The following is a 27,807-nucleotide window of genomic DNA, read 5'->3' on the forward strand; positions in this document are numbered from 1 at the left end:
GAAATAATCGCGCGGGGGTAAACAAGCACTACACAACAGGAACAAATATTCGATTGTTATTGGTTGTTTATGGCCGCCCAGTTCAATAAAAGAACTCCTTGGAAAGCCACTGTTATGTTATGGGGACTTTTCTAACTTATCAATTTATCACCAAAGCGCCTTTTAGTGCCCTAAAGAAAGATAGCGCGGTTCGGGTCTTTAGGGGCTCAGTGGGTTAAAGAAAAGACCTCTCGTACAGTTAAATCAATTATTAGATGACGTTTGGGCGGTCAGGCCCCTTCTCCTGACCGGCGCCGGGCGCCAATTAACCGGTTGTGATTAAACCTATCATTTTACAGAACTTCACGGTCAGCGAGTATCCATCAAATGTTGCGGTTTCGATACAAGTACCCGCCCTTTCCAAGAAAACCTTTAAACCCAATCTCCCTATTCCGGAAGTACTCTTTTCTCCGTTAAAATAAGGTCCAAACCCGCGGTTTTTCAAAAAAATTTTCGAAACTAAAAATTTCCATTATTTTCAAAAATTTCTGTCTTATTTTCATCGAGCACCTGAAACAGCGAAATTCAGAAAGAAAACAGGAGCTAGGTTCACCGAGAATCAGTAACCCGTGAATGGGGAAATAATGATCCGTCAAAATAATCGTTATCGGCGCTGTCTAAGGATCCGACAGCTAGACTTGTTTTTGCAGCTCTCAAAATTTCAGTCTTTTGAAAAATGTTCCAAATAGTAAGGGTGTCTCTTCATTAGAAATAATCTGAAATGGGAAACATACGAGCTTTATCTTTTGTTTTATCTGAGATTGGGTTAAAAATTTTGGGTTTTATGGGTTAAAAATCAAGGGTTTCAATTTTTTATTTCAAATGCAATTACTGTTGTGACATCCTTAATCTTCGGAAGACTTCAGTTCAAAATAATTGTTTTAACGCAATGACACCCTTATTTCTTAAATTTTTTTCATAAAATAAGGGTATCATCGCCTCTGAAATGAAATCTTATTTTTTGTTAATAAGGTCTTCCCCCCTTAAAATTTTTATTAACTGAGCTTCTTATAATTTTGAGGTTACAATTGCATTATTTGATAAATAATATTTGGAGCTTGATATTTTCTGAAAATGCAAATTCAGTTTTTCAAATATTGCGTTTTTCGCCTGATCATGAAATTAAAATTTGTCAAATATTTACAAGTTCTAAATTCCCATTTTTGCAACAATTGGCGGCGCAATCAAAGGAAATCTCTTAGTTTGAATCTAATTCAATTTTTAAAGCAAATTTAGTCAGAGCCAATAAAGAAGGAGTTTTCCTCATTGAAAAAAATAAAGCTCCAAAAGGATCAAAGCGCGGCGCTAATCGCTTATCTCGCCAGAGAAAGTACTTAGAATTTATTCAATAAATAAAGAGTTTTATCTGATTTCCGATTTTGGGAGACATTGAAGCGCTCCTTTATTTGGGGAATAATGTAATCGATGCCAAAATTTTTGGTAAGCTACTTCGAAAAATTAATTGATTCATCGAAAAGTCAGGACCCTGAGTCAGAGTCTTTCAAAAATCAGGACCCTGACTCAGGCTTCTTCGAAAGTCAGGACCCTGACTCAGATTCTTCCAAAGTCAGGTCCCTGACTCAGGTTTTCTCAAAAGTGAGGACCCTGACTCAGGTTCGTTCAAAGTCAGAAACCTGACTCAGGTTCTTCCAAAAGTCAGGACCCTGACTCAGGTTCTTTCAAAAGTCAGGACCCTGACTCAGGTTTTCTCAAAAGTCAGGACCCAGACTCAGGTTCTTTCAAAAGTCAGGAGTCCTGAGTCAAGTTCTTTCAAAAAACAGGACCCTGACTCAGGTTCTATCAAAAGTCAGGATTCTGACTCAGGCTTCTTCGATAGTCAGGACCCTGACTCAGGCTTCTTCGAAAGTCAGGACCCTGACTCAGATTCTTTCAAAAGTCAGGACCCTGACTCAGGTTTTCTCCCAGGTAGCTGGTCCCAGCTCCCTCTAAAAGCCCATAAAATCGAAGTTCAACTTGATCGGCTAATCATTACAGACCTATTTCTGTAATTGACTCTGCTGCATCTAATTTTTTTGCTTCCCATGATAGCGATCGTCGATCAGGTCGAAATTTACAGGTAGCTCAGTTGGTGGTTTTCTGGGTCAGGGAGTGGGTGATATCCCTCACTGGGGGTTTATTATCCTCAGCAATTTGTCTATTTGCAAATCAACAATAATGAACTGGAACGATTGATTACAATCGACATTTCTAAAGTTTCATGCAAGCTCGGTGGGGCGCCCCTTGAGCCAAAAATTGCAGAAGGGATGACAAAAAAATTTGAGGGGATGGCTCACCCCCGGGTTCGAAAACTCCCTTATTAGAAAAGTTCTAGTTTTTGGAACGTCATTTTTTTCGAGATGGCGTGAGTTGTCGAATGTATCATTGTTCTATTGGCGGCGCGTTCAAAGCATAATCAAGAATATTTACTCAGCTCTGAACGACGGCGAGTTTGATGTATCACTCGCCAAAAAAAAGAAGCGCGAAAAAGTTGTAATTTATAAAGTTTTTAGCATTGATTTTTGAAGAAATGAGAATACACTATTACTGATTTTGGCGCGGCGCGTGCTCTATTATCAACCCTAATGGCATTACAATCCCCGATCCGCGTCTAAGCCGCGTCTCATCTACAAGGCGGTACAACCTTAAAACGCCACGGCTAAACACAAACGTTACAATTGGTGAGGAATATTGTAAAATATATTTTTCTATTATGACTTTTTCTTTTATGAAACTAATGAAAATTTCTATAAAAAATATCAAAACTTCATAAAGTATTTTGCCTCGGCGCTCGTGTACTCCCTCATGCGGCGTTTCGGAGCGTGGCAAGTTGCTTCGTCAAATCCTTTCCTTTGCGAAAAGAAAAGGGAGCGCGGCGCTTGAGCTCCCTCGCCCCGGCACTGGGCGGCGCTGTTCGACTCCTCCGCTGGTGGAACCCTCTCTCTAAGACCACGAAAGCGCCGCAGCCCTTATCCGCTACCCTTATTCCTACCTAGCTTCGTTGCTACTTATTCCTTTACCAAAAGAAAAGAAATCTCCGACAAAACAATTTCTCCAAAAACAGTTTTTAAAAACCACAATTGACCAATCAAAAAGAGCCATAGAGTGAAATCAACGAAGAAAAAAAACCCTCAGAAAGAGACTTGAAGAAGAGATTTAACCCGCTGACGTCCTTCATAATGAGAGACTGAAAGAAAGTCGACGAGAAAAAATAGAAAGCAGTCTTTTCGGATTTTAGCTACAAGATTCTAGAGACAATGAGCTGTCTAGCAGGTAAGAAAATAGACAAAAGTCAGGTGGTTTCGATTATTTTACTTTGCAAATTTGATTTCCTTTATCATCTTTTTTGAGTCAAGATCTTCTAGGACCATTTTTAAGGGAGTAACTTTCATTGATTTCACTTTCTGATTTTCTATAGCTCGGATATTTCAGATAATTGAATTCCAATTTAAAGTGGGTAAATTCACTAATTATTTTTTTATCGATGGGAATTTAAGGATATCATCACTGATTATTCTTTTGGTAAAAATTGGGCAAATTAACCGTTTTAGACAGTAAGGAATCACTTATTTAACTTATGGTTTTCTCCTTGAAGGTACAAAAACGAGATTTTCTAGCTGTAAAATGGATGAAGCTAGCTAGTAAATAAAGCGTAAATGGTCATTTGAAATGATATTTTTCCAAAGATAAAGTACAGAAAATCAAGGCGGCCCGCTGAGAGCATGTTTGGTCGTTTCCAAATGGCCGATAATTTTGACACTTTGGTACTAAGTACACAACTGCCTCAAGTAATGGAGGCGATTAGGGCGGCAATTTTGACACCATTATGAAAAACCTTGAGCCCGTGAAGCCAACTAAAAGTCCTTACATCTGAAAACCACCAATACTGCTTATTTTCATGGCTTAAGGGTCTACCAAACGATAATTGTGAAATTTAAAATTTAAGCTTTTCGGAGAAAATACGAGTTTTCGATTTGTCATCAGAATAATAGTAAAGCTCTCCTTAAGGAGGTAGATATCAAGAATCGGGATTTTCTGGCAGACTTTTCTCCCAATCCTAACATAGTGACCTATGATTTTTTTTGTTTTAATAAAAAGTTAAGGCCCTTATCTCGTGCCTATGGACGGCCGATTTCTAAATTTCCAGAAAAAAAATCGGTAAAAATGGCGTTGAAAACTCGGAAATCGCTAAAAATGACCATTTTCTTGGCAGACTTTTCTCGAAACCCTTAAATAGGGCGGAATTTATTTTCTTCTAAGAAGTTAGATAAGACCCATGTCTAGATCCTATGAGGGCCAGATTTTAAAATTTCAAAAATTTTTTTAAGAAAAAAATCGATTTCCTGTTTTTCACGATTTTCAATGAAAATATAAAATTTTGAATTTTTATTCAGGAGTATTAAAATCATTCTTTAAATGTTCCCAGGGGTTTTTGTTAATGTTTTTCGGACGAAAGCTAAGTAATTACTTATTTAATTACGAAAAATTTGTCGATCTATTATCAAACGGGCAAATTTTCGAGATTTTAGAGGCGATTTTGTGAAAAATCACGTGGTCCAATCAAAAAATTTTTGCTTACAAGTTTTCTCCTCAACCTTGAAACTATACGTAGAAAAAGTTTGAGGCGGAAAAATGGAAAATTTTTTTCTTGATATCTACCTCCTTAAAATCGAAACTCAAGCAAAAAACAAACAGACATCCTCCAATCACCTTTTCAGACCCGCGATTCGCGTCGCCACCGCCAGGGCCGCACCGCTTGGGCCCTATGGAATTTCAGCTCCCACCGCCACCAGGGAGTCACATGCTCGGCTCACCAGATATAGTCACCAGTTCCTCGTCACACGATTCCAGCTTTCTCCAGACCCTCTCTGGCCCGCACGATGAGCTTGCTGGTCCTGGTGGACCACCTCAAATGGGCGCTGGTCCCTTTCCCCTGGACCGTTTGGACCGGGAATGCCGCCTCATGGACCGCCTTTTGGGTGAGTTTTTAGTTTTCAGGTGATAGGAGAGGCTACACCCTTAAGAAAATAGTGATCCTGAGATTCTTAACTAAAAAAATTTAATTGAAAATTTTGGAATAGCGGCGCGGAAAATATGTTTGAAGCAGATGGCGTGGGAAAATCTGCTCATTTTTCAGTGGTATACAAATTTTATAATGTATATAATATCTCGCAGCGGGTGGACTGCGACCTGGTGGAGTCCGGTTTGGGCCAGGTGCGCCCGCCAGTGCAACCACCGGCGCACCACCTGGTCCCACCAAAAAGAGGCGAAAACCGAGAAAATGAAAACCTAACTCAATATGTCAGTTCCCAGGGCCAGTCATCTTTTTAGATTCATAAATACCGCTTTAATTTTCACTTTCTGAAAATAGCAGATTGTTGTGAATTATTTCCGCTCCCTCTGTAAATCCCCATATTTTATTAGTTTGTCACCCACGTGACAGCCCGGCCAAGTCCTAATTCTTAACATTTGAGCACAATAATTTGACGATTCTAAAGTTTGATGCGATTCTTGATCAAACAGGGCATATGTGCCGTGCGTCAAGTGCCATCAAGTGCACGAAAATCTGTGCCTACTTTAAGGGTATCAACCCTCGCGCTCTCAATTATTGAATTCGATTCATTAATTTTTGCGACTCGCGCATGTCGAAAACGGATTAATGAGTTTGTCTATTGAGATTTCAAATAATTTATAATTTCCTGCATTTTTCATAAATCGTAGGATATACCCTTAAGTTTATCCTTCTAAAAATTGGTTTTCTATTTATTTTTACTCAAAATTTCTCATTTTGGAGCACAAAAATCTAAAAGAAATGTAAATTTTTAACTTTATTTTGTTCTTTGGATGTCGAAGGGTATACCCTTAAGGGTAAAGTCGTCGATTTGGCCGACTTTAGGGCCGACTTTAATGTTTTTTTAAATTTGTGTTTATTGATATTTTTTAAAAAAAATGATCGTTTTCGGAGCAGAAAATAAAGATTTTCGACTGAATTATAATTTTCGTATATCGATAGGTATACCCTTATTTCGCCAATATTCGTTTTATTCAATTCCTAAAACCACTTGCTCCCGAAAAATGTATCCCGGAAGGAAATTCTGCTTCTCGCGCGTGTCGGAAAACCTTGTCGGAAATGTAGAAAATTATTTCAAGGGTAGTTAGGGTACTTCCTACTGCATTGTGTTTGTCATCGCAATTTCCTGTTTACAGTGGCACGCGCGCGACCCGGATTATCCTATTTAGCCCGCTTGGTGATAACCTTTAAATCCCAAATCTTCACCATTTTAAGGCGCATCCCCCCAAAGCGCAGCCGGAAAAAAGATAAATTCAAGGGCATATTTTTTTTATTCCAAAATTCGAAAATTGAAAGGTTACTCCCTTATTAAATCATTTTCAATCGAATTTGAACATCTGCTTTTGCGAAAAAATCAAGGTCGAATGAAAAAGGGAGAAATTTTCCTCTAGAATTTGGCGGCCGAGGTGCTTGATATTGGAATGTCAATTACACGAGTGGCCAGTGGAATTCGCGCGCACCGGGAGCACCCACTGATCAAGAACATACACACTCATCCACAGAATTTTAATAAAATTTCTTTCCAAATTTGAAAATTTAAAAATTTCAAGAATCAAAATTTCAAAAAAATTTTCAGGTCTGAAAATATTGATGAAAGTCAATATGTCGTTTACATTGATCAAAGGTATCATTTAGCCTGTAGACGCCCTTAAGGGTGGGGCGACGAGAAGTGGTAGTGAACTAGAAAGTAGAAGCACTGGTGAAAATAGTAGATTCCTGCTTTTTTTTATCAGGACATTAACATTTTGACATGCGAGGAGAAATCTAGTCTTTGATAAACCAAACGCTGGGGGTTATCTTAACTAAACAGGAAGATTCCTTTTTTTGTGTTTGGGAAAAATGAGAATTTTATGGGTGTCAAAGTCAAAAGAAAAGCTGAGCAGTAATATGTTTTTGAGAAATTTAAGGGTATCGCCCCCGAAAAATCAATTTTTCGTCGAAAGTCGAAATAGTCGGAGGTACACCCTTAAGCTCTTTCTGTGGCCCGAGTTTTTTTATGACAGCCCTAGTAGGAATTAAGGGGATACAGTCCGTTATGTCACTTTGAAAGTGAGTTTTTTGGTTCGTTATTTTAGCCCAAGTCATAAGACGACTACGGAGTCGCCCTCTTTTTTTGCAGGTGCTGTGACAAGGCGCTTCCTTATGAAAATGGCAAGCGATTCTTATCACATTTTCTTATCACTCGCCTTGGATAAGCAAAGAATAGCTCTACTGACAGCCCAGCAAAATGGTGATCACAGATAGTCATCATCCATAACAAGAAAAGAGAACTTTTTCTTTTCAAAATTTTTCGAGTTCCAAATTTAATATGCTTTTTTCGAAGATATAATATGCTCCCCAAACACGCGAAAAATGGCCCAGCTGTTTCTATTGAGGAACAATTTTGAGCAAATTTCGCTGTTTAATTTAGCTTTGTTCAGGTACTTTTTTGACGCGTGTTCCTTTCAGTCCTCAAATGCCGGATTTTGACGCCTCCGGACAATCGGACTAAAATCGGCTATTTACTTTTCCGGATTAAATTTTCTTCGCCTCTTCCACTCCGGATTTAATCAGTAATGATTAAAAAAAGGGATGGGAAGTGGCAAAAAGGGCGGGGTTGGAATTGATAAAAAGCAATTAAGGGTATCCCTATCTTAGATTCGTATTTTCCATCTTTCGCGAAGCTTTTTCATTCGGTTCATTTCCCAAATGTCGGCTTGATCTAATTGCTCGCGGCGGATGATCCAGGCTATGATCCGACAAATTCGGCACCTGTGAGTGACAACAATATTCCCTCAAAATCGACAATTCCCAAAAATGCACATGCAATAGATCAATTTGAAAAAATACTTTTTTGAATCTCCGCCAAAAGGAAAGGAAAGAAGTATTGCATCAATTTTTGACCCCAACCCATCGTGGCTTCCGGATAAAAAATGGGATCAGGGCGGGTTAACCGCTACGTCCTGCTTCAGCACAAGGCTTAAAACACTAGTTCTTTTTCTTTGTTTTAATTTTTTAAGCGGAATTGCACGTTTTGGTCGCTGCTTTTCGAGGCGTAAATTTGCAGTATTTTTCTCCTAATCCCGCGAGTCAATTTGGGCAACACTTGTTTTTGCCAGGGATTATGGAGGAAGCCTGCCTTTCTATACAAATAATAATTTGGGGATTGACGAATAATTTGAAAAGCCTTAGAAAAGTTCCACATTCGATGAGTCTCAAGTATTTTCATGAAAACTCATGAAAAAAAAAATTTTTGAGAACCTTTTCGAGCCGAAATTCATGAAAACTTATGAAAAAAAGGAATCATTTTGAGAAAATTTTCGAGCCAAAAATCGTGAAAACTCATCTTAGAAGGAAGCTATATAATATAGAACATACAACTTTTCGAGTCGAAAGTCACAATAACTCGTGAAAAAATGATGCGCTTTTGAGAAAACCTTTTGAGCCGAAAATCATGAAAACTCATCATAAAAACTCGCGCGCTAAAATCAAAAGAAAAATATTCAACTCCGGCGCTAGAATCCAGTCGCGGGTCCCTCTCATCGGCTCAAGAGCTCACTCTCTTGTCCAAAATTCAAAATTTTCAAATTTCGCGAAAATGTCTTTCTTGAAAGAAAACTTACACGCTAAATTAGCGAATATCAAAGGCCCACGCCCCTGGAAGAGCGCGCGTATGGGGGCTACTTGAGAATGTTTACAGAAATTAGCATTTTGGCACTTTTCTTTTGAGATTTTTTGAATTTGAAATTTTAGCGTGAAATGCCAAGAATGTTGGGTAATCAGCTGTTTGCGGCGCCAATTTTGATTCTGAATTAATTAAATTAAGAAGGAACACGATTGTTTTCCAAAAAACACCCAGCCCAATGATCGTGGCGCTAGAAAAAAAAAGAGCTGAGTCGAAATCAAATTTCTCGACTCGAAATGCCACCCATCTGCTGATCACAAATTAATTTTCGGACCGAAATTGAGTTTTCTTATCAAAAAGTCGACATTTTTCGGCTCAAACTTTCTCAAAAATTGGGGGAGAAAGGTTAATCCGCTGAGTTTTGACTCGAAAAAACGAGGCATCATCGAATTTTTTTCCTTAAAAAATTCAATCAACGAATCAAAAATAAGGGTATCAAAACGATAAACCAGTATTTTATCATTTATAAATAAAGCTCTTTAAAAATCGAAGTCAAAAATGTAAAGATGGGATACCCTTAAGAAAATTAAACGACTTGTTACCAATTTAACCGACATAGTATAGGGGGTCCCCTTATAAACGAATTTTTGTCATAAAAAACGTATTTGATTTTCGATTTTTTTTTTATTTATTTTCTTGAAAAAACAGGTGTCAAGAAAAAGACTCCACGATTTTTTCTAGTCACAGGTGCAATTTTGAACCCCCCAAAACCTCAAGTCACTTCCGTTTCCGATTTTCTCAGCGCACCTGCGCCAGGAATATATTTTTGGCAAACTAGTTTAAATTAGTTTTACGCAGCTGGTGCTTAGGCCGAAGCAACAAGGAAGAGAGAGTAATTTTATTTTTAGCCATCGACTTGGATTTCCTCCGGGAATGCCCTGTGGACCGAGACTTGGACTGCCGATTCCGCCGCCGCCGTTCTTGGACTTTTATGGAATGCCTGGTGGTTTAGATGGCAATTATAGAAAGGTAAAAGAAAATTCCAAAAAAAAAACGAATTTAAGGCTCCTCCTTCTGTTTGACATTTATTAAAAGGCACAAAGAACGTTTTCGAGTCAAAAAACTCAGATATTCTTAAGGGTATCCCTTTCAAATTAAGTCATTTTGTCAATTTATGTTCGAACTTATATTTGATGCATTTTTGACTCAAAAAATTAAGAGTATCCCAACAATATTAAACAACAAGATATCTTTTGAAAATATCGTTGGGATGCCCTTAATTATTTTTGACTCAAAAAAGGCTCAAGCATAAATGATCATATGACTCGTTTTGAGAGGTATACCCTTAGATATCTTATATTTTTCATTTTTATAATTATGTTTCTTAAAAAATAAAATCAGCTTCAGAAGAGAAAAGCGTGCGGAAAATGCGTACCCTGCCAGCGAAAAGACAACTGCGGCACATGCCTGAACTGCGTCAACCGAGCAAAAGGCAAACAAATCTGCATCCACAGGAAATGCGACGCTCTCAAGAAAAAGGTAAGCGGCCACTTTCTAATGGCTGAAAATCTCGGCCGGCGGCGGCGCTGTTGCGAGTTGAATTCATTTCATTTTTTTTAATTCAAAAGTGCAATTTAGTTGACACACCCGCCGCTCGTTTATAATGCATTAGAGCACAGATTTGGCAGATTTGGGCACGCAATGTTAACTCATTAGTGACTCCATGTTTTTTCTTTGCCAGTTTTTTCGGGAAGAAAGGGTTCGTGATAGATACACTTTCTTCCCAAAAAAACTGATTGATCCGATTGGGGGGGTTGAATTTCGACTCGAAATTTTTTCACTCGGAATTTTTTTCGACTCGAAATTCTTTTTCTCGAAATTTTTTTCGACTCAAAATTTTTTGACTCGAAATTCTTTTCGACTTGAATTAATTTTTCGAGCCGAAATTTCGAGCGCCAGTTTGACTTCTAAAATTCTGTTTAACCCTCTCTGTATCAGCACGATTTTAAAAAAGAAGAAGCCGGTATGTGCATTCGAGTGCCGGAATGCATGTCCATCTCGATTCACATTTTTATCGCTTGAGCAAAGTGCCCGAGCGGGCTCCTCAAAATTTATAAATATTGAAATTTTAAACTCAAAAGGGCAAAATGCTTATTTAATGCATCAAATTCAGCCCGAATATGTCCCTTTCGTTTTGCTTATACAGGCAATTTTGGAAGTTTCAAGAAAGAAGAAAAGCAAAGTTTCGTTTTCGAGTCGAAAATTCTCAAAAACATCCTCAAGAACCTAATGATTTTCTTGTCGAAAAAGAGTTTCGACTCGAAATTTGGATTTATTGAAGAATCAGTGATTCTGAATCACTCAAAATAACTCCTCTATATTTTCAAATTTCGGCTCGAAAAAGTGTTTTTTTTTTGCTCAAAACGAAGAATTCAACGTAGAAAACCACTTTTTCGAGTCGAAATTGAGATCTGTCGAATAATCGTTTTTTTGAGTCATTTTTCGACACATAACCATTTTTCTGGCAAAATCTGCAAAATGGAAAAAGAAAAAAATAATGAATCGGATCAGAGGCGGTTCTTAGGCTTGACCACAAGAGTTGGAAAATTCAAAAGTACTCGCCGTCGCTTTCGATTTTGCATAAAGCAGGGACCACAAATGAAGTTAACCGCGGCGGCACATAATCGCTCTAATTAACCAAACCTAATACTACGCAGAATCGACAACAAGCAAAAAAAGTAACTGTATTTTTCAGGCTTCGAAATTCGACAAAGATGACGACAAAGACGACAGAAGCAACGGTCACAAGGTAAGGAGACACCGACAGTTTTTCTCGGAGGGTTGATTAGGCGGCAAATTAAGGGATTCAATTGCGAATATTTCTTTTTCCATGTCGATAGGAATCTGAAGCCAGGGTAAATAGAGGAAAGTGGGTCTAACTGACGCAGGAATTTGAACTTTGGAAGAAGATTTCGACTCGAAAAAAGCAAAGATTATTAAGGGCTTCCCACCGAAAACTGAGATTTTCGATTTTCGAAGATTTCGACTCGAGAGAAGCAAAAATTACTAAGGGCTTCCCAAAGAAAACTGAGACTTTCGATTTTGAGGAGATTTCGACTCGAAAAAAGCATAAAATATTATGGGTATCCAAACGAAACTTAACAAAATTTGAATGGTTAAGGGTATCCTCAACGATCTCATTCGACCGCTAAAATCGTTGGTGACACCCTTAAAGTGAAGCCCTTTTCTCGATTTTCTTCGATTCTTTGAATGAGAAAGTCCTCAATTTTTATCACTAGAAATCTTCAAGTGCCCGAAAAACCCACAAAGTAACATAAAAGCCATAAGTCCTCTTCCCTCCACAAAAAAAAAAGAAAGTGGAGAGTGGCAGCTCGATAAGATCACCGAGGTCATTGTGCACCTGTTATCTTCACTTTCCCTCTCGATATTTATTTTTTCGCGAAATTTTTTGAAATTTCTTTGTCAAGGAGAAAGAGAGCAAATGATATCACTAATTAATCTACGCGCGCGGGCGCACTCGCTCTAATGCGCTTAGGAAGTCAACCCTTTTTCCGGGCTAAACTGATACCTTTGACATTTTCCTTTTTTCCCTGTCCCGATTTTTTCCCTTTTCGAGCTGGCTGGATGAAGAAATCAGATATACATTTTTCGCTGTAATTTAACACTGCTCCAAGTCGCGCCCCTGTGTGTATCGAGGTGGCGTTATCTTGTTTATTTACTAATGCGGTGGTGTTATTCTAACGTATCCTCGCTCGTCTGTTGGGGCGTATTTGTTCAGCTACTCGGTAATGAGCACCACCGAGCCCATAATTTTACATAAACACCTTCTACCAAACAAATTATTACTTTAGCTCGAAAATACACAACCACCATCTTCCCCGGTGGCTTTTTGAGATTTCAAGGAAATTGACATACAACTATGAAAATAACTTTTTCCGCAGCAAAACAACTCTCGACTCGGAAACCTGCAAAAAAACCCTGAGTCAGGGTTTTCAATCAGCTCTTAAGAAAAGCCGCTTAAAACAAAGCCGCGAAGCTTCCACGCGGCTTTTCCAGCGGCTTTTCGAAACCCTGACTCAGGTTTCGAAACAGGTTTTCGACTCGCTTGATTTAAGGGTATCAACAACGATTTTTGAAATTCGAAGCTCACTCCCTTAATTCGGAAAACCTGATTCAGGTTTTAAAATATCTTTCCGATCCGCTTGATTTAAGGGTATCAACAACGATTATTCGAAAAATCGATGCTCACCCCCTTAATTCAAAAAACCTGGAACGCACCCCATTTTCTTATGCCATGAAAATCGTAATTAAAAGTTTTGATTTCATGACTCAACAAAAAAAAAATTCTCAATTCTGCCTAATTGAAAATTTCAAACTCAATCAACTCGTGCAAACATTCCCATTCTTCACTGGCGCTCGTTCAAGAAAACGAGTTAAAAAGAGCGATTGCGTTTATTTTTCTTGGAGATATAGTTTTCTTTCTTTCAAAAAGAAAAATCGCCATTTTTTCGAAATTTTCTGAAAACTTTTTTGCGCCAAATTTGTTTTGAGAAGAAATATGGATATATTTCCATTTGAAAAAAAGGAGGATGAGATTTATCATCACAAAAATAATCAATGTCGATTTCAAATTTGAAATCTCAAAATCGCGCAAATCCTAATTGGATTGAAAGGCAAACCAAATAATTGATGGATTCTGAGAAGCCGCTTAGCCCGACTGGCTTCAGAGCTCAAATAGACAATAAAGATGACCGACTAAGACCCTTTTAAAATAATGAAATGGAAGGAAAGATAGATACAGTAACTTATTTTGTCGATTTTAGTCGCCGTTTTCGGAGCGAGATGGAATGAGACCGCCGCAAATGATGCCCTTTGGAGATGGTCTAATGCCTGGAATGCCTGGTAAGTCAGACTTTTTCATCTTTATTTATCGTCCGGGAGCACCTTATTTTCGAAAAACTTCATTGATCGCTAACCATTATACTTAGATCGTGACGGGAACCTCCCTCCTCCGATGATGGGTCTTCCACCGCACATGATGCCTCCTCACCCTGGCATGCTCGGCCCCGTTCCTCCATCTTGGGACGGTCCAGGCCCCCATGGCCCCGGCCTCCCACCACATCCCCTCGGTCCTGGCGGCCCAGGTCCAGCCTTGGATCCGAATGGCCCGCATCCGCCGCCATTTTACCCACCTCCTGGAGAAATGATGCCTTTTGACGAGAACTCGCCTCACCATCCTGCATTCATGGCGAACAACAATCCTCAGAATTTGAACTCGTCGAACGATTCATCATCTCCACAGCCGCAGAGTAATCCTCAAATCACACCGCTCGGTTCGAATCAATTGCCTCCTGTTAGCGACAGGGTTCGGTAATTTGAGCTCAAGCTAAAACTCATTTTGGCTAGACGCTCAAATTTCCTCAAATTGAGAACTCAAAGTGACTTGAGAAATCATTTTGAGAAAATTTGAGAGTTTAGAGAGTTTTGAGTTTTTGGGAGATTTGAGAGTTTTGAGTTTTCAAAACTCAAATTAAGCGAGCGCTTCCTTGATTGGCTCATGGATCGCCCGAATTGATTTCTCACTTGAGCTCTCATCTCTGAGTTCTCAAAACTCAAATTAAAAAACGTGAGTCTCAAGCTTTGTTTCCTTGAGTTTTAGCGTGAGCTCAAATTACCGAACCCTGGTTAGCGAAGAAGGATTGACCCCAATGACGAATCCCCATCATCTTCCCCCTGCTCCTCATCATCCCCATCATCTGCCGCATTTGTCCGCCCCCTTCTTCCCAGGGCCAGGTGGAGAAATGCCTCTGCCGCCGATTTCGATGGTTTCATCGCTGCCGCAAAGTCTCCCCTTGCCCCTGCCGATGATGAGTCATCCTCCCATCAGCAGCAGCACGCCAGACCAGCCCCAACTCAACATCCCCGGCCCTGGCTTGCTAAAACCGATCATTTCAACAACTCCGACTCCGATAACCTCCTCAAATCCTCTTCCAGCAAATCCGGCAATACCGAATGCGCCATTGCCAACAACAACGACGCCGCAAAATCCAGCGGGAATGAGCGGAAAGAACACGAGTTTGAACAATTCGCCGGAAAGCGGGAGCAGATGCTCGATAAGTCCGAGAGACTCGGGTTATGACTCGAACGAAGTTGTCAAGACGGAGCTCTAGAATTTGAGAAAATTCAAAATGGAGAAATGAGCTGTTGTATTAAATTGTAAGTTGGACAAAATTTATTCTTTTTCAACAAAAAATCTTTAAAAAATAATTCAAATTTAATCGGCAATTCAAAAATTCTCTTCCTTGATTTCAAAACTAACTATTTCCTTTCAGATATTTATTTCGCTGGCTGAAAAACACGGAGCAGTTAGGATCTTGCATGATCTTTTTTCTCTTTGAACCTTCATCTTTCAATCAAAAACTCGCAATAGACTATAGTCAACCCTTCAACTTTCAACTTTCGCTAAAAAGAATCAACCTTACTGTATTTCAAAAAACTGTACAAAACGACGACAAACACACAAAACCATTCATTTTTAAGTTGCAGTCTGTATCTTTTGTTTATTTCCTGTTGTAAAAATAAAAAACTATCGAATAAAAATAAAAATAGAAAACTTTGAGCTTTTTGATGAATTTGATCATGCGCTGGAAATTCTAGCAGCTGCAGCAAATGTCAAAAGAGGGAAGAGCTACAAAGGTCAATTCCAGCTTATCTTTAATTTTGCGGAATCGAGTTTTGATCGAAAAACTTTCAAAATTGATCCAATTTTTTCGGCACAGGTGCAGAAATTTTACTTCCGTAGTCGTTTTCATAAATTTTTACTACCGACTTTGATTGGTTTTTCGAAAAAAAAATTAAAGTAAAAAAATATTTTTCGATTATTAAAAATAAAAAATTATGATTTTTGCAATCACCTAAAATACAATTGTCTAATAAGAACGGTACTATTTTCGCCCCAAACTCGCTTTGTTCAACGAACATGTTTCAACCAAAAACATGATAAACATAACTTTCCCGGGTCTTCTTGGCCATTTCACGTTTGCATCAAAAATTTTCAAAATTAAAAAATGAGAATAAGAGAGTTTTTCCTCATTCTCGGCGTAAGAGGGGAATATAAAGACTACGGCTCAGATTTTGAGGTTTTTTATGATTATGAATATGAAACGAGCGAGATGAGTGAGAGATTTTATTTGCCAGAAGAGTCGGAGGAGAGAGAATATGAATACGAGAATGAAGAATTCGAGGAAGAAATTAATAAAACTGGAGAATCTTTTTTCAGGAAGAGATTGAAATTAAAGAGGAAAATTTCTAGTAAAATTGAGAATATCTTTATTCAAAATGAAAAAGGCGGAAAATCAGATTTTCAAAATATTTTTCGAACTTCAATTTTTAATCGTTTTTGAAGCTCTTTCTTTCAAACAAACAACTCTCCTCTCACAACTCTTCCTCCAACAACCGAAGAACCAATTCAACTCTGCGAATTCAAACATTTTGCCGAAAAATCCATCGTTGCTTTCCACGCTCGATCTTATGATATCTTTGACCGAGAAAGGGCGAAAGAAATTTTTCGGGGAATCATGACTAGAATGTCGGATATCGCGCATGGAATAGATGGCGATTGCGAGGAAAAAATGTTCAATTGCGATTTTTTGAAAATTGATAGAGAAGAGGTTAGTCTCTTAATTTATCAGACCGCTCAAAATATTTTCAGCATGCATGCACCCTTGTCCGAAGAATCGAAAATCTCGCTGGTTCAATCTCCTCCCTCTGCCCTCGCGTCCAGTTTCCAGATTTCGAAGAGCTCCAACAAGCCGTGCAGCCAAAGCACATGTCTTGTCCCTTCCCAACCATGCTACGAGAAAACATCAACTCAATGAACAAAAAATTCAAACAAGAGTACGAGCGATCTCCCCTCAAAGCCCTTTCCCTAGCGCTGGAAGAATACAAAATCAAGCTTCAAAATCTCGTCGAAAAAAGCGCCGAAATTGAAATGGAAGAATACCCGGAAATGCAAAGCGATGCTTTTGGAGAAATTTTGGAAGAGGAAGAAGAAATCGAAGACGAAATTGACTTTCTCGAAAAAATAATTCGGGAGAGAAAAAAACGGAAAGAAAAAGCAAAAAATTTTGCAAAAACTCAATTTGAGAAAAAATCCTCTTGGAGGACGAGTTGGCAAGGTCGACTTTCTCCATTCAATGGGTTCTCTTCGTCGACTTCTGTCAGACAAATGGGAGCAGTGAGCGAGAAAATGAAGCCAAAAAAGTTTGGTGGCGCGTTTTCTGTTTTTCCGAGTCATGGGAGTAATAAACCATTCAAGGCGGAGGTCAGAACTTTGGAGCTCGGAATGAAGGTCAAGGATCCGGAAGAGCCAGGAAAGCCAATTGATCCTTGGGATGGGGAAGGAACAACGACCCAGGAGCCATTTACGACCACGACGATTTTTGATAGGACGCAGAATCCAGATCCGACTCCTTCTTCTACGACTTCAACGACGAAATCTACAACGAAATCGACAACAACAAGCACATCAGCATCATCATCAACGAAACCATCAACCACAACAACCACGACAAAATCGACAACCACGACGACAACAAAACCTAGCACAACAACAATTACCACGACGACAACAACCACAAAAACATACAAGGGCGATGAACCTACTGGCAAATGCCCGCCTTTAGAAAATCCGTACTGGTGGAGTTGTCAGAGAGACGGTATAATTTGCTATTTGAGCACATGTGGCGGTAGTAAGCCAAGAAAAGCAGTCTGCAGAAGAGGGAGCTGGAAAGGAAATTCGTCCACAACAGGTTGCACGATCCCTGATCATCAAACAACAACAACAAAGGCGACAACTACTACAATGACTTCTTCTCAAATAACAACGACGACATCAACCACTACTACATCAACACCGAACACTCCCTGGACAGGTTAAACTGACAATTCTGAAAAAAATAACGATTTTTTTACATCTCTTTTCAGGTCCGCCAACGTCAACAACTACCATCAAAACCACAACAACAAAAGCAACAACAACAACAACAACAACAACAGCTGTCACTTACAAAGGCGACGAACCAAATCCGAAATGCCCCGAATTGCAAAATCCAACATGGTGGACTTGCTCCAATAATGGCAATACCTGTATTCTGTTCACATGTGGAAAGAGGAAGAGGCAAGCTCATTGCAGAGTGAAGAATGGGAAGTTCTTCTGGAAAGGAATATCCAATACAGACGGGTGTACTATTCCTGGTTATGCTACAACAACAACAGCAAAATCAACAACCACGACTACAACCACATCTACAACAACCACAACAACTCCCTGGACTGGTCCGCCGACAACACCAACGACAACAACAACCACGACGGCAAAAACAACAACAACAACCACGACATCAACAATCACCTACAAAGGCGACAAACCAAATCCAAAATGCCCTACTTTGCCAAATGCTACTTGGTGGAATTGCGAAAACAACGGAAACACATGCTACTTGTTCACATGCGGGAGAAGAAAGAGAAAGGCAATGTGCAGGGTGAAAAAAGGAAATTTCTTTTGGGCTGGTAGTCCAAGCACAAATGGCTGTGATAAGCCTGGTTATGTTCAAGAATCAACGGATCAATCTGTCGCTTCCTCTACTACTGCAGTTACTCTTCCTGCAACCACAAATTCTCCTCAAAATCCCACATCTCCGACATCTTCGACATCGTCGTCAGTTTCAGCGAACCCGACATCGACGACCACTACGATTGCAAGTTCTTATATCGGCGATGCTCCCTACTTCAAATGCCCTATTCTCCCAAACCCAACCTGGTGGAACTGTTCAAATGATGGAAAAACTTGCATCATTGCAACTTGCGGCAGGAGACAACGGAAAGCCTACTGCAGATATAAAAAAGTAAGGCAAAATAACAAGACCTCAAATTCATATTCTTCAGAAACAATGGGTTTGGACCGGCAGTCCGGGAACAAATGGTTGTAAACAGCCGAGTTACGTTACATCAACGACTCAAAGTCCTACTGTACCAGCTACTACAACCGGCCTCTGAACTATGAAAACTCTGAATTTTCCTGTAAATAAATTTTTACCGAAGCAGCTTTCTTTCTGAATGTTTTGTTATTCAGGTCACCATAGTGAAAACTAAACTTGACCGAAGAAATTGAAGCGCGAATGCATTCTCTATTGTCTGAATAAAAAAGATCACGCAACAAAAATTTCGAAAGGAACGCTCAAAAGAGCGAGAAAGAGGTCGAGAAAAAATGACGATGAATCAAGTTGGTCCGTTAGCCGGGGAGGCTATGTCTGGCGATCCGATGGATACCCTTAATTTTTTACAACACGGTTTGCTTCTTGTCTTTTTGGGCCGAACCAAAATAAGGAAGTAATAAGCTAGGAAGTGACAGCGTAGGAGCGAACAAGAAAGTATCATACACGAAAGGATCAAATTATAATGGAAGATCCAAGCCAGTATCGTGCAAGATTGGATCGGGCATACATTTGAAAATGATTGAGGATGGGTTTCTTATAGGCCGGTAGGCCTTATACGGCAATCTTATTGGTTCCAAAAAAATTCGATCCTTTAATGCATGATCCTATTTAATTTGATACTTTCATGTATGATACTTTCTTATTTGATCCTTTCGTGTATGATACTTTCTTGTTCGCTCCTACGCTGTCACTTCCTAGCTTATTACTTCCCTATTTTAGTTCGTGCCGTCTTTTTCATGATTTGAGCGATTTAAAGAAACGGAAATTCACTGCCTATTGCCAAGATATGGGGCGGCAAGCGTCATGAATGGGTTTGAAAATCATGATTTCTTTGATTTGATAGGAGTTTTTCGCCAGATCGAGACAAGAAGTAATGACTGCAAAACGAATTCGAGGATCTGCTGGTTATGACTACATGGGCTACGATACTTCAGGACTGTTTTTCTTCAAGAAAATTTTGGAGAGTGATTTTTGAAGAAAAATGAAAAAGGCAATGTGATTTTGAAGGCTACTGGGAAAAATGAGGCGAATTTTTGCTTACGGCTTTGTATCTGCAAGGTCTGTTTCATAGAAAAATAAGGGTGTCTCTCAACTTGCCATTACAATCAGTTTTTATCTCAAATTTTAGGTTGAAGGAGGACTGTACATCGAAGCTGGAGGCTGTCATCAAGGAAGTGCATTGTAAAAATCTCCTTTTTTGCCCGAAAATAACTTTTCTCTAGCGCTGACGGGCAGTGCCTCAAATACGACATGGGAATTTCCGACAGCAATGGAAAGAAGATTTTCTCCCTCGCTCAACCCTTCGGCGGCTGCTGCAACCAACACATGAGCAATCACGAGTGGATCATCAGCGAGTACGGAACTGACAATGAAATCTGCCGACTGAAGTCGTACATGAATGTTTCTGACACGAACGTTGAAGTGACATTTCCTCGTGATTTGAGCATCGACATGAAAATTTGTAATAAGAAAAAGAATGGCCACTTTTAATGATTTTTCTAGGTCTAATGATGACAACGATTACGACTGCCTTCAGCATGATGGACGTCCAGATTCGACGAGAACACGATCGAAGAAGAAGATAACTTTTTACAAAAGAAAATTTATTTGTATGAAAATTTTTTAATAAAAGAAATTAATCATGATGACTAGAAATAAGAGAAAAGGTTTCAAAATCAGAGAAATTGGACATTTCCTCGCTTTCGCTTTCGAAAATCGAAAAATCGGAATTGTTGTTTCGCTGATTTTGGTTTTCAAAGTCATCTATGTAAACATAAACGATCTCTTTTCGAAGATTTTGAATTTCTTCTTCCATTACCATTGCGAATTCTTCCTCTTCCTCGGCTAGATTTTCTGCTTGTTCGTTGTTGTTTTCACCGTCCTCTTCTTCCTCCGCGATTTCGACACTAGAATTATCTTTGAGAAAAAATCGAATGATATATTTACTCTTGAGTTATTTCAATCTCGCCATTTTCCGAGCAAGAATCCTCCATATCTAAAATAAAGAAAAGCAGCCCTTTTAAACTTCCAAACTGATTGAAGAAGATGATCCAGAAGCTTCCTCTTCTTCCTCTTCCGCCTCTAGAATCATCCCTAGCGGGGTGACTTCCCTCGTAATTTTGGGTGATTTTTTCTCGAATATTTTTGGATGACTTTTGCGATAAACATCCTTTTTACGAGAATTAAGTTCTTGTCGATATTTCTTATTTGTAAGGCCTCTATAAATTTCAGCAATTTCTTTTTTGAAAACACGATAAATTTTCATTTTTTCTTATTTTCATCTTTTTTTTTGCCGAGTAAAGTGCGAGGAAACCGATTTAGACTGACACATATCCGGGGATTACCCCTTCCGCAAGTTATCGCTTTTTTCTTTATTGAGAAAAGAGATTGCATTTGCGAAATTATCCGTCTTTAAATTGACGCTAGCAATGTTCAACTTTACATCTGCCCGTTCTCATGCTCGAAAAAGACCGCTCAACTCAACCAAAACTCCTCAGTTACAAAAAGACTCAAGAGAATGATGCTGACCAGTGCTCTCCTTGGCATGGCCCTCGCCGATCCAATTCTGTAAGTTCTGTAAGTCATTTCATCGTCACTTTCTCATTCATTAAGCATTCCTTTGAAAAAGACCCCCATGACCCGAGGAATCGGAAATCTCCACTCCAAGTACCGAGCCGACGTCCCCACCAACGAATTGACCAACTACTTCGACGCCCAGTACTTTGGCCCTTTGACAATTGGAACTCCCCCTCAAAACTTCACGGTCATCTTCGACACTGGCTCCTCCAACCTCTGGGTTCCTTCCTCCAAGTGCGATCCTCACATCGGCACTGGTTTCGCTTGTTTGAACCACAACAAGTACAACAGCGATGACTCCAGCACCTGGACCGAGGATGGAACCAAGTTCGAGATCCAATACGGAACCGGCTCCATGGTCGGCTTCCAGTCCATCGATGACGTCGACATTGCTCCTGGCTCTGGTGGCCTTGTCGCCAAGCAGGCTACCTTTGCCGAAGCTGTTGAGGAGCCTGGCGTCACCTTCCTCGCTGCCAGGTTTGATGGAATCATGGGTCTTGCCTACCCTTCCATCTCCGTCAACGGCGCTACTCCCATCTACAACCAACTGATGGAAGACGGCCAGGTCAACGGCGTCTTCGCCTTCTACATCCATCGGGATAGCTCCAAGCCCGGCCAGTCCGACATCGGCGGCGAAATCGCTTGGGGAGGCGTCAATCCAGAACGATTCGAAGGAACCTACCCAGAATCGTTCACCTGGCACGATGTGAGCCGACAAGCTTACTGGCAAGTCAACATGGGAACCGTCACTGTCAACGGGGATGGTTTCGTTTCCGACCAGCCTCTCGTCGAGTGCCAGGGTGGCTGCCAAGGAATCGTCGATTCTGGCACCTCTTTGATCACAGGCCCAACCGAAATCACCGACCAAATCAACAAGGCTATCGGAGCGATCGAATTCATTGCTGGAGAATGGCTCGTTGTTTGCCGAAACAAACCAAGAATGCCGACAATCGACATTTACATTGATGATGTTCGATACCGAATGACTCCTGGTAAGATTTAAAAAGGGAATTTTAGCTAATAAATGTCGCATTTAGACGACTACGTTTTGACGATTGAGGATCAGGGACAAACCCAGTGCATTTCCGCCTTCATGGGTCTTGACATTCCCCCACCAGCTGGTCCTCTCTGGATTCTCGGAGACGCCTTTATGGGCATGAAATACACTGTCTTCGACTTTGACACCAACCGAGTCGGTTTTGCTCCACTCAAGGGTGAACAATAAATTTCAATGAATCTCCCGAAAATGTTTCTTTTCACGAAAATTCTAGAAAATTTCATCATAAAATAACGTCCCTTGAAAAATTGGGTGCAAATTACGTGCCAAGTTCGCTGCAAAAATGGGCCATTATGTCTTGTTTAATTTGAAATCTTATAGATTAGGGGGCGAACATCCCTTTTCCGACCACTTTGACAAGTCCAGCAAGGGCGGAGCGCATTATTATTCGCGAAACTAGAAATGCAATTTTCTTATGCAATTTTCTATGGTTTTGATTGAAAAATGATAAATAAAAGAAATTGCGTCTGCAAGTGAAACCAAAATGACCCCGGCCAGTGGCGGCCACGAACAAAAACAATGCAAGTGTCATTATCATAAAGATACGGTTTTTTATCTGAGAGTGAATGTTGGTTTTTTAGAGTTGATGGCGTGGTTTTCTTAACTAAGATGAAAATGAATATATTTTCTTTTTTAATGCTAAAATGAAAGACACGCATATAAAATGAGACAATTAAAAGTTCAATAAAAATATTTATTTTCAAATAAGACTTTGAAAAAAAGGATTTCTTAGAAAAATTTTTTCATCGAAAAATCATTTCTACAGAAGTAAATCTGTGAGTTTCTTCATTTCGTTGAGAAAATAGCAAAAGAATCAAAGCCTGTTAAAAGCTGCAAAAATCAAATATCATGAAATCGGTCGTGTTCGCTCGTTGGCGCCCTCAATGTCCGGCGCAATCTTGTTTCGGTTCTTGAATTCCAGCGGTCCTTGTCTATAAGAATTTTTAATTACTTGAGTTTTTTCAACATTCTTTCCAGAAGACAAGAGAAGCATAAATCACAGAAAAAAAAAGAAGAACAACAAGAAAAATGAAGCTTTTGCTCCCTTTTCTGACGCTAGCAAAAGCTAATTCAGGTATTTCAATTAAAAAAATCAAGTCAATAAGATATTGCTTTGATAAATTCAAACCAATCAAATTAAATCTTTTACCTGACCAAATTATAAGCCCAAAAATTGTCCATGAAAAACAAAAATCAAATTTTAGGATCAAATTTTATCGATTCCAAAAAAGGCTACGTAAACATCACAGCACCAGGAACTGCAGGTCTTCAATCTCGTCGACCAAATGCCATTTTCGGTATGAGTCAAGGCGGCCGAGATGTTTTCGCAGCTCAAGATGTCGATCGAAATTTCGCCGAACCAGGTCTAAGCGTGGCTGATCTTGATTTGGACAACAGAATGCCGTCGCCGCTACGATGCAGAAATCCGCTAGTTCGAGGAGTTGTGGATTCTAGAATCGTTGGAGGATACGATGCACAAAGAGAAGCTTGGCCGTTTATTGTGAAGATAAGGATCGGTTGTGGAGGGACGATTGTCAGTCCTCAGTGGATTGTTACTGCTGCTCATTGGTAAGCTATTTTTTGAAGGATCTCCTATCTATCTTTCAGCTGCCGAGTCTCAAACTTGCGATTTTTGGACGTGACGGTTTCTGAATACGATCGCGCTGGAATCGATAAAGACGCACAAACCATCCAAGTCGACAAAGTCGTCATCCATCCCAAATTCGTCCCTGCCACGCTTTTGAACGACATCTGCTTGCTCAAGCTCAAATCGCCAATTGAATTCAACAGTAAGATTTGTTTTAAAAGAGGGATTGTTCACGTGTTTCTTCAAGTGCACGCGCAGCCAGTTTGCCTGCCAGAAAAGAACTCTCGAATAGATAAAGTGAAACTGGGTGAAGGGCCACTTTGCTATGTCGCCGGTTGGGGACGGGTTGGAGAAACAGAAGGAACCGCGCGAATTCTTCAAGAGACCCAGGTTTGGAGGAGATTTATTTTGAGAGAAGAAGCGTTCACTAGTAGTATAAAAATTGGTTTGAAGGCAGTAAGGTTGATGTTCTCACATTTAAATCAAATTGTTATATTGAAAAAAATTCTAAGTACCCAAAAATCGCAGCTCAATTATGGTTTTTTTTTATGTTTGATCTTAGAAATTTTTATTGCAATCTCTCCCGAAAAATCCATTTTGATTCAATCAAGAATTTTTGAGTCGACACTTGAGTAAAAATTTATTATGAGGAAAAATTCTCTATTTTTTTAAATATCTTTTTAGGTGCCAATTATTCCAAATAAAGTCTGCGACGCGGCATATGCCCGAAACAAGGTACACGAAAACGAGATGATGTGCGCTGGCTATGCAGAAGGCGGCATCGATGCTTGCCAAGGCGACTCCGGCGGGCCAATGATCTGCGTCGAAAACGATCAGCCAGTTCTCCGCGGCGTCGTTTCTTGGGGAATCGGCTGCGCAAGAGTCGGCCTCTATGGCGTTTACACTAGAACTTCCTCGTACATCGACTGGATCAAAAGCACCGTCAATCCAAACGACCAAACCTTCGGCGATCTCATCAGCAATCCTCCCACAACACAAGCTCCATCTACTCCTCCCAAGACAACAATTCCTTCTGGCACAAGTCCGATCCATCCTCGATGCGGTGATCCAACGAAAAAGGGTTTCAAGATCGCCAACAACGTCCTGGTCTCTTGCCACAGCAGCCAATGCGATTTCAAATGTCCGGATGGAATGCGACCGTCTCTTGCAAAAGCTGTTTGTAATTTCAAGAAACGACAATTTGCTCCGAAAAAATTCAAGGTAAATCCAAACCTAGGCCCCTTTTTTCACCATTTTTTCAAGAAAACGATTCATTGTATCAGCGACAAACCATCAGAACCGCCAGTTCAAAGCTCTTCAGGGGGCTTCAACTCGAATCCTTCTGCTGACGTTGCTGCTGAACTCAATACAGGTCAGGTCCAAAGTCAAGGACACCCTTAATCTGAGCTTTAGGAAATGCAATGACAAAATGTGGAAACATCGTCAAAAAATTCCGACTTGATACATCCGCCCTTTCTGTCGACTGCGAAAATGACATCTGCAAATTAACAGTAAGAAAACAACCCTTTTTCTTTGACTTAGAAATTCGCTAAGTGTATCGATGACAACATGCGACCAACTCTGAACAAAATCACCTGCAATGTAAAAGGAAAGAAAAAGAAAACTGCCCCGAAAAAAGCAAAAGTGAAGTGCGTCGTGAAGGAAGGATCCAGAGGTAAGATAAATAACTTGGCTTGTTAATTACTCAGCTTTTTGGAAAATGCTCAACCAGCTGCGAAATCAATGTTTTTATTCATCCTTTTTAGCGATGCGCCACGTTGGTTCAGAAGCAGAGGAAACATGTGGATATATGCCAGTGAGAACCTCAGATCCGGTGGATTATTTTTGCGAGGGAATGCAGTGCAATTTCTTTTGCCCTACCGACGATCTCAAGGTTAGTCAAAAAAATAAAATTTCAATATTTTTTGAACGAATAAAAAAACTTTTTTTATTTCAATTTTTATTTTTTTATTGAAAAAATTAATAATTTCTATTCAGCCAACTCGTGAAAAAATCACTTGCAATCCAAGAAAGGGAAAATGGTGGCCAAAACGATTCAACGTCTTCTGCCAATAAGAAATCGCCTCTCTTACTTTTATCCAATCAGAGTCCTCAATTTCGACTTCTCATCTATTGATCTACTTTTGTAGAATTTTTTTGTAAAAAAACTTGTTCAAAACTGCGAAATTTTTTTCACACAAAATCACCTCCAAAATTTCCTTCTTTTCTCTTTTGATCGCCCCTTATTTTTGTCTCACATGATCAAAGACAGAAAACGAAGCGAAATTTAGTTGGTCGAAATCGTTATTTTCGTCCCTGTTCGCTGAAAAAAGTCCAAGACTCTAAGTGCGTGAAAGTGCTTATTTCAGCGAAAAGGACATTTTCCGCTGCTGGATATGAAAAGATAGTAATCTGAAATTCTACTGCTGGATATAATGAAATACTGTCGTTCTGTCTTCTTACTGTAAATAAATGCTGTTATCAAAAAAATCACAGAAAAGCTGGTTTTTTTCTTTGAAAGTTGAAAATAAGTGCTGATTTTGGAGAAATAAAAATCCGAGTCGGAATTTCTTGAGATGATGCGACAAGCGTAAAAATTCGCGGATAGGTTCAGACGTGTAACGGTTTTGGAGGCGAGACAAGTTTTGCTCTTCAAGAAAATCGGCTTTCTAGCATTTTCTTTTGTCTAAATTGACGAAGACAGAAATCTGCACGCCAGTTGGTTTTTGAGAAAAATCACCTTGAAGATACTATTTTCCAAAAGAGTAGACGACCTTTAATGCTCATGGCTGGCGTGTTCCAGCTAAAATCGGATGAGCCAAATGTCGACATGCTTTTTAATCGACTTTTCACTTTCAACTTCCGGAGAATTCCTCGAAATACTGTAGGAAAATTCCGACGATCCTAGCATAGGATGGAAATCCGCCTTCTCTTTTATTGCGGTTAAAAAACTAACACCAGACTGTCGAATTCTCTCGATTTATGAATAGCACCTTATGTGTTGCTTCCACCTTGACAAAAGCGGTGTCTTCCGGATCAACAAGTCGATTGTTGAAAAAGTGAATATAAAGGTGAAAAATTCCTAAGGATTTGTTCAAGAAAACAATGACTAAATTCTATGCATTTTTATTTGCAGTCATTGTCTACGCTAACGACAATTTGCCGAGTCTCAAAACCTGCACCCACGAGTCAAATTATGGTTACCGGTCTCAATATTCAACAAGGATTGTTGGTGGAATCGAAGCAAAGGAAAACCAGTGGCCGTTTATTGCCGATCTTGCATTTCGTAGAGAGGGAGGAGGCATCGAATTTCATTCTTGTGTAGGAACTATTATCGACAACTTCTGGGTGCTAACGTAAGATTATAAGAGTTATTATTTATAAAAATTAAGTGCCGCGCATTGCTGCGATGATGCGACTAAGGTTTTTGCGGATTTCAGTGCTCTTGAATTATTCGACACTCCGGGTGAATATTATTTAACATCTGATGACTGGATTAAGCATCCGTCGTACAGGAAGAGTTTATCACAAGAGTAAATCAAGAGTTTATTATACAGTTTTTAATCTTGTTCCCGAAAATACTTGAAGTGCGTTTCCTTTTAAAACTTTATTAAACTCAACATTATACCCGAGACTTTGGATTTCGATCTCTGCTTGATAAAGTTTCGCGAAGATATCATTGCAAAAGACCCCGACAAAGATGTTCGAATGGCGTGTCTTTCAGAAACCGTTCCAGACCATGGATCAAAATGCTGGATTGCAGGCTGGGGAGCAGAACATTTTACCGATTTTATGGCCGATTCCTTGAAACAAGCGAGTGTTACTCTGTTGGAAAGAAGCTACTGTCTGGCTCACTCT

At 39.7% G+C, this 27,807-nt stretch overlaps 4 protein-coding genes and 2 long non-coding RNA genes across 6 annotated transcripts; all 6 read left to right on the forward strand.

Annotated features, from left to right (window-relative positions):
• The first annotated feature begins 2,979 nt into the window (after nucleotides 1-2,979).
• Nucleotides 2,980-15,323, forward strand: LOC145710093 (uncharacterized). The gene is made up of 8 exons (XM_081787785.1): nucleotides 2,980-3,309; nucleotides 4,755-5,015; nucleotides 9,620-9,740; nucleotides 10,119-10,250; nucleotides 11,467-11,520; nucleotides 13,556-13,634; nucleotides 13,721-14,948; nucleotides 15,065-15,323. Exons 2-7 carry the CDS (start codon nucleotides 4,990-4,992, stop codon nucleotides 14,104-14,106), a joined length of 798 nt encoding a protein of 265 aa, XP_081643911.1. The 5' UTR covers nucleotides 2,980-3,309; nucleotides 4,755-4,989; the 3' UTR covers nucleotides 14,107-14,948; nucleotides 15,065-15,323.
• An 848-nt stretch (nucleotides 15,324-16,171) lies between these two features.
• Nucleotides 16,172-18,802, forward strand: LOC145711584 (uncharacterized). The gene is made up of 4 exons (XM_081789274.1): nucleotides 16,172-16,402; nucleotides 16,444-17,665; nucleotides 17,718-18,637; nucleotides 18,678-18,802. Exons 1-4 carry the CDS (start codon nucleotides 16,310-16,312, stop codon nucleotides 18,786-18,788), a joined length of 2,346 nt encoding a protein of 781 aa, XP_081645400.1. The 5' UTR covers nucleotides 16,172-16,309; the 3' UTR covers nucleotides 18,789-18,802.
• A 178-nt stretch (nucleotides 18,803-18,980) lies between these two features.
• On the forward strand, nucleotides 18,981-19,703 carry LOC145711585 (uncharacterized). The gene is made up of 3 exons (XR_014135195.1): nucleotides 18,981-19,081; nucleotides 19,485-19,539; nucleotides 19,586-19,703. It is a non-coding gene; the product is annotated as an uncharacterized LOC145711585 (long non-coding RNA).
• A 19-nt stretch (nucleotides 19,704-19,722) lies between these two features.
• LOC145711586 (uncharacterized) lies at nucleotides 19,723-20,313 on the forward strand. Its single transcript, XR_014135196.1, has 4 exons — nucleotides 19,723-19,786; nucleotides 19,857-19,909; nucleotides 19,951-20,189; nucleotides 20,231-20,313. It is a non-coding gene; the product is annotated as an uncharacterized LOC145711586 (long non-coding RNA).
• A 916-nt stretch (nucleotides 20,314-21,229) lies between these two features.
• On the forward strand, nucleotides 21,230-22,541 carry LOC145698913 (cathepsin D-like). Its single transcript, XM_081776154.1, has 3 exons — nucleotides 21,230-21,295; nucleotides 21,341-22,296; nucleotides 22,342-22,541. The coding sequence occupies exons 1-3, from the start codon at nucleotides 21,246-21,248 to the stop codon at nucleotides 22,527-22,529; spliced, it is 1,194 nt and encodes a 397-aa protein (XP_081632280.1). The 5' UTR covers nucleotides 21,230-21,245; the 3' UTR covers nucleotides 22,530-22,541.
• Nucleotides 22,542-23,308: 767 nt separating this feature from the next.
• LOC145698880 (uncharacterized) lies at nucleotides 23,309-26,432 on the forward strand. The gene is made up of 10 exons (XM_081776116.1): nucleotides 23,309-23,436; nucleotides 23,567-23,930; nucleotides 23,970-24,151; nucleotides 24,197-24,339; nucleotides 24,634-25,170; nucleotides 25,213-25,321; nucleotides 25,363-25,460; nucleotides 25,504-25,624; nucleotides 25,716-25,843; nucleotides 25,948-26,432. The coding sequence occupies exons 1-10, from the start codon at nucleotides 23,391-23,393 to the stop codon at nucleotides 26,023-26,025; spliced, it is 1,806 nt and encodes a 601-aa protein (XP_081632242.1). The 5' UTR covers nucleotides 23,309-23,390; the 3' UTR covers nucleotides 26,026-26,432.
• The last annotated feature ends 1,375 nt before the right edge of the window (nucleotides 26,433-27,807 follow it).

This window comes from Oikopleura dioica, chromosome 1, assembly GCF_907165135.1.
Source record: "Oikopleura dioica chromosome 1, OKI2018_I68_1.0, whole genome shotgun sequence".
NCBI classification, from domain to species: domain Eukaryota; kingdom Metazoa; phylum Chordata; class Appendicularia; order Copelata; family Oikopleuridae; genus Oikopleura; species Oikopleura dioica.

Bases quoted from the DNA above. Each gene is read 5' to 3' on its own strand.
- LOC145710093 (XM_081787785.1), top strand. From the start codon at position 4,990: ATGCCGCCTCATGGACCGCCTTTTGG. The intron at 9,741-10,118 runs GTAAAAGAAAAT...AATCAGCTTCAG, and splicing joins TAGATGGCAATTATAGAAAG to AAGAGAAAAGCGTGCGGAAA. The intron at 11,521-13,555 runs GTAAGGAGACAC...TGTCGATTTTAG, and splicing joins ACAGAAGCAACGGTCACAAG to TCGCCGTTTTCGGAGCGAGA.
- LOC145711584 (XM_081789274.1), top strand. From the start codon at position 16,310: ATGACTAGAATGTCGGATATCGCGCATGGAATAGATGGCGATTGCGAG. The intron at 16,403-16,443 runs GTTAGTCTCTTA...AAATATTTTCAG, and splicing joins TGAAAATTGATAGAGAAGAG to CATGCATGCACCCTTGTCCG. The intron at 17,666-17,717 runs GTTAAACTGACA...ATCTCTTTTCAG, and splicing joins ACCGAACACTCCCTGGACAG to GTCCGCCAACGTCAACAACT.
- LOC145698913 (XM_081776154.1), top strand. From the start codon at position 21,246: ATGATGCTGACCAGTGCTCTCCTTGGCATGGCCCTCGCCGATCCAATT. The intron at 21,296-21,340 runs GTAAGTTCTGTA...TCATTCATTAAG, and splicing joins GCCCTCGCCGATCCAATTCT to CATTCCTTTGAAAAAGACCC. The intron at 22,297-22,341 runs GTAAGATTTAAA...TGTCGCATTTAG, and splicing joins TCGATACCGAATGACTCCTG to ACGACTACGTTTTGACGATT.
- LOC145698880 (XM_081776116.1), top strand. From the start codon at position 23,391: ATGAAGCTTTTGCTCCCTTTTCTGACGCTAGCAAAAGCTAATTCAG. The intron at 23,931-23,969 runs GTAAGCTATTTT...TCTATCTTTCAG, and splicing joins ATTGTTACTGCTGCTCATTG to CTGCCGAGTCTCAAACTTGC. The intron at 24,340-24,633 runs GTTTGGAGGAGA...ATATCTTTTTAG, and splicing joins GAATTCTTCAAGAGACCCAG to GTGCCAATTATTCCAAATAA.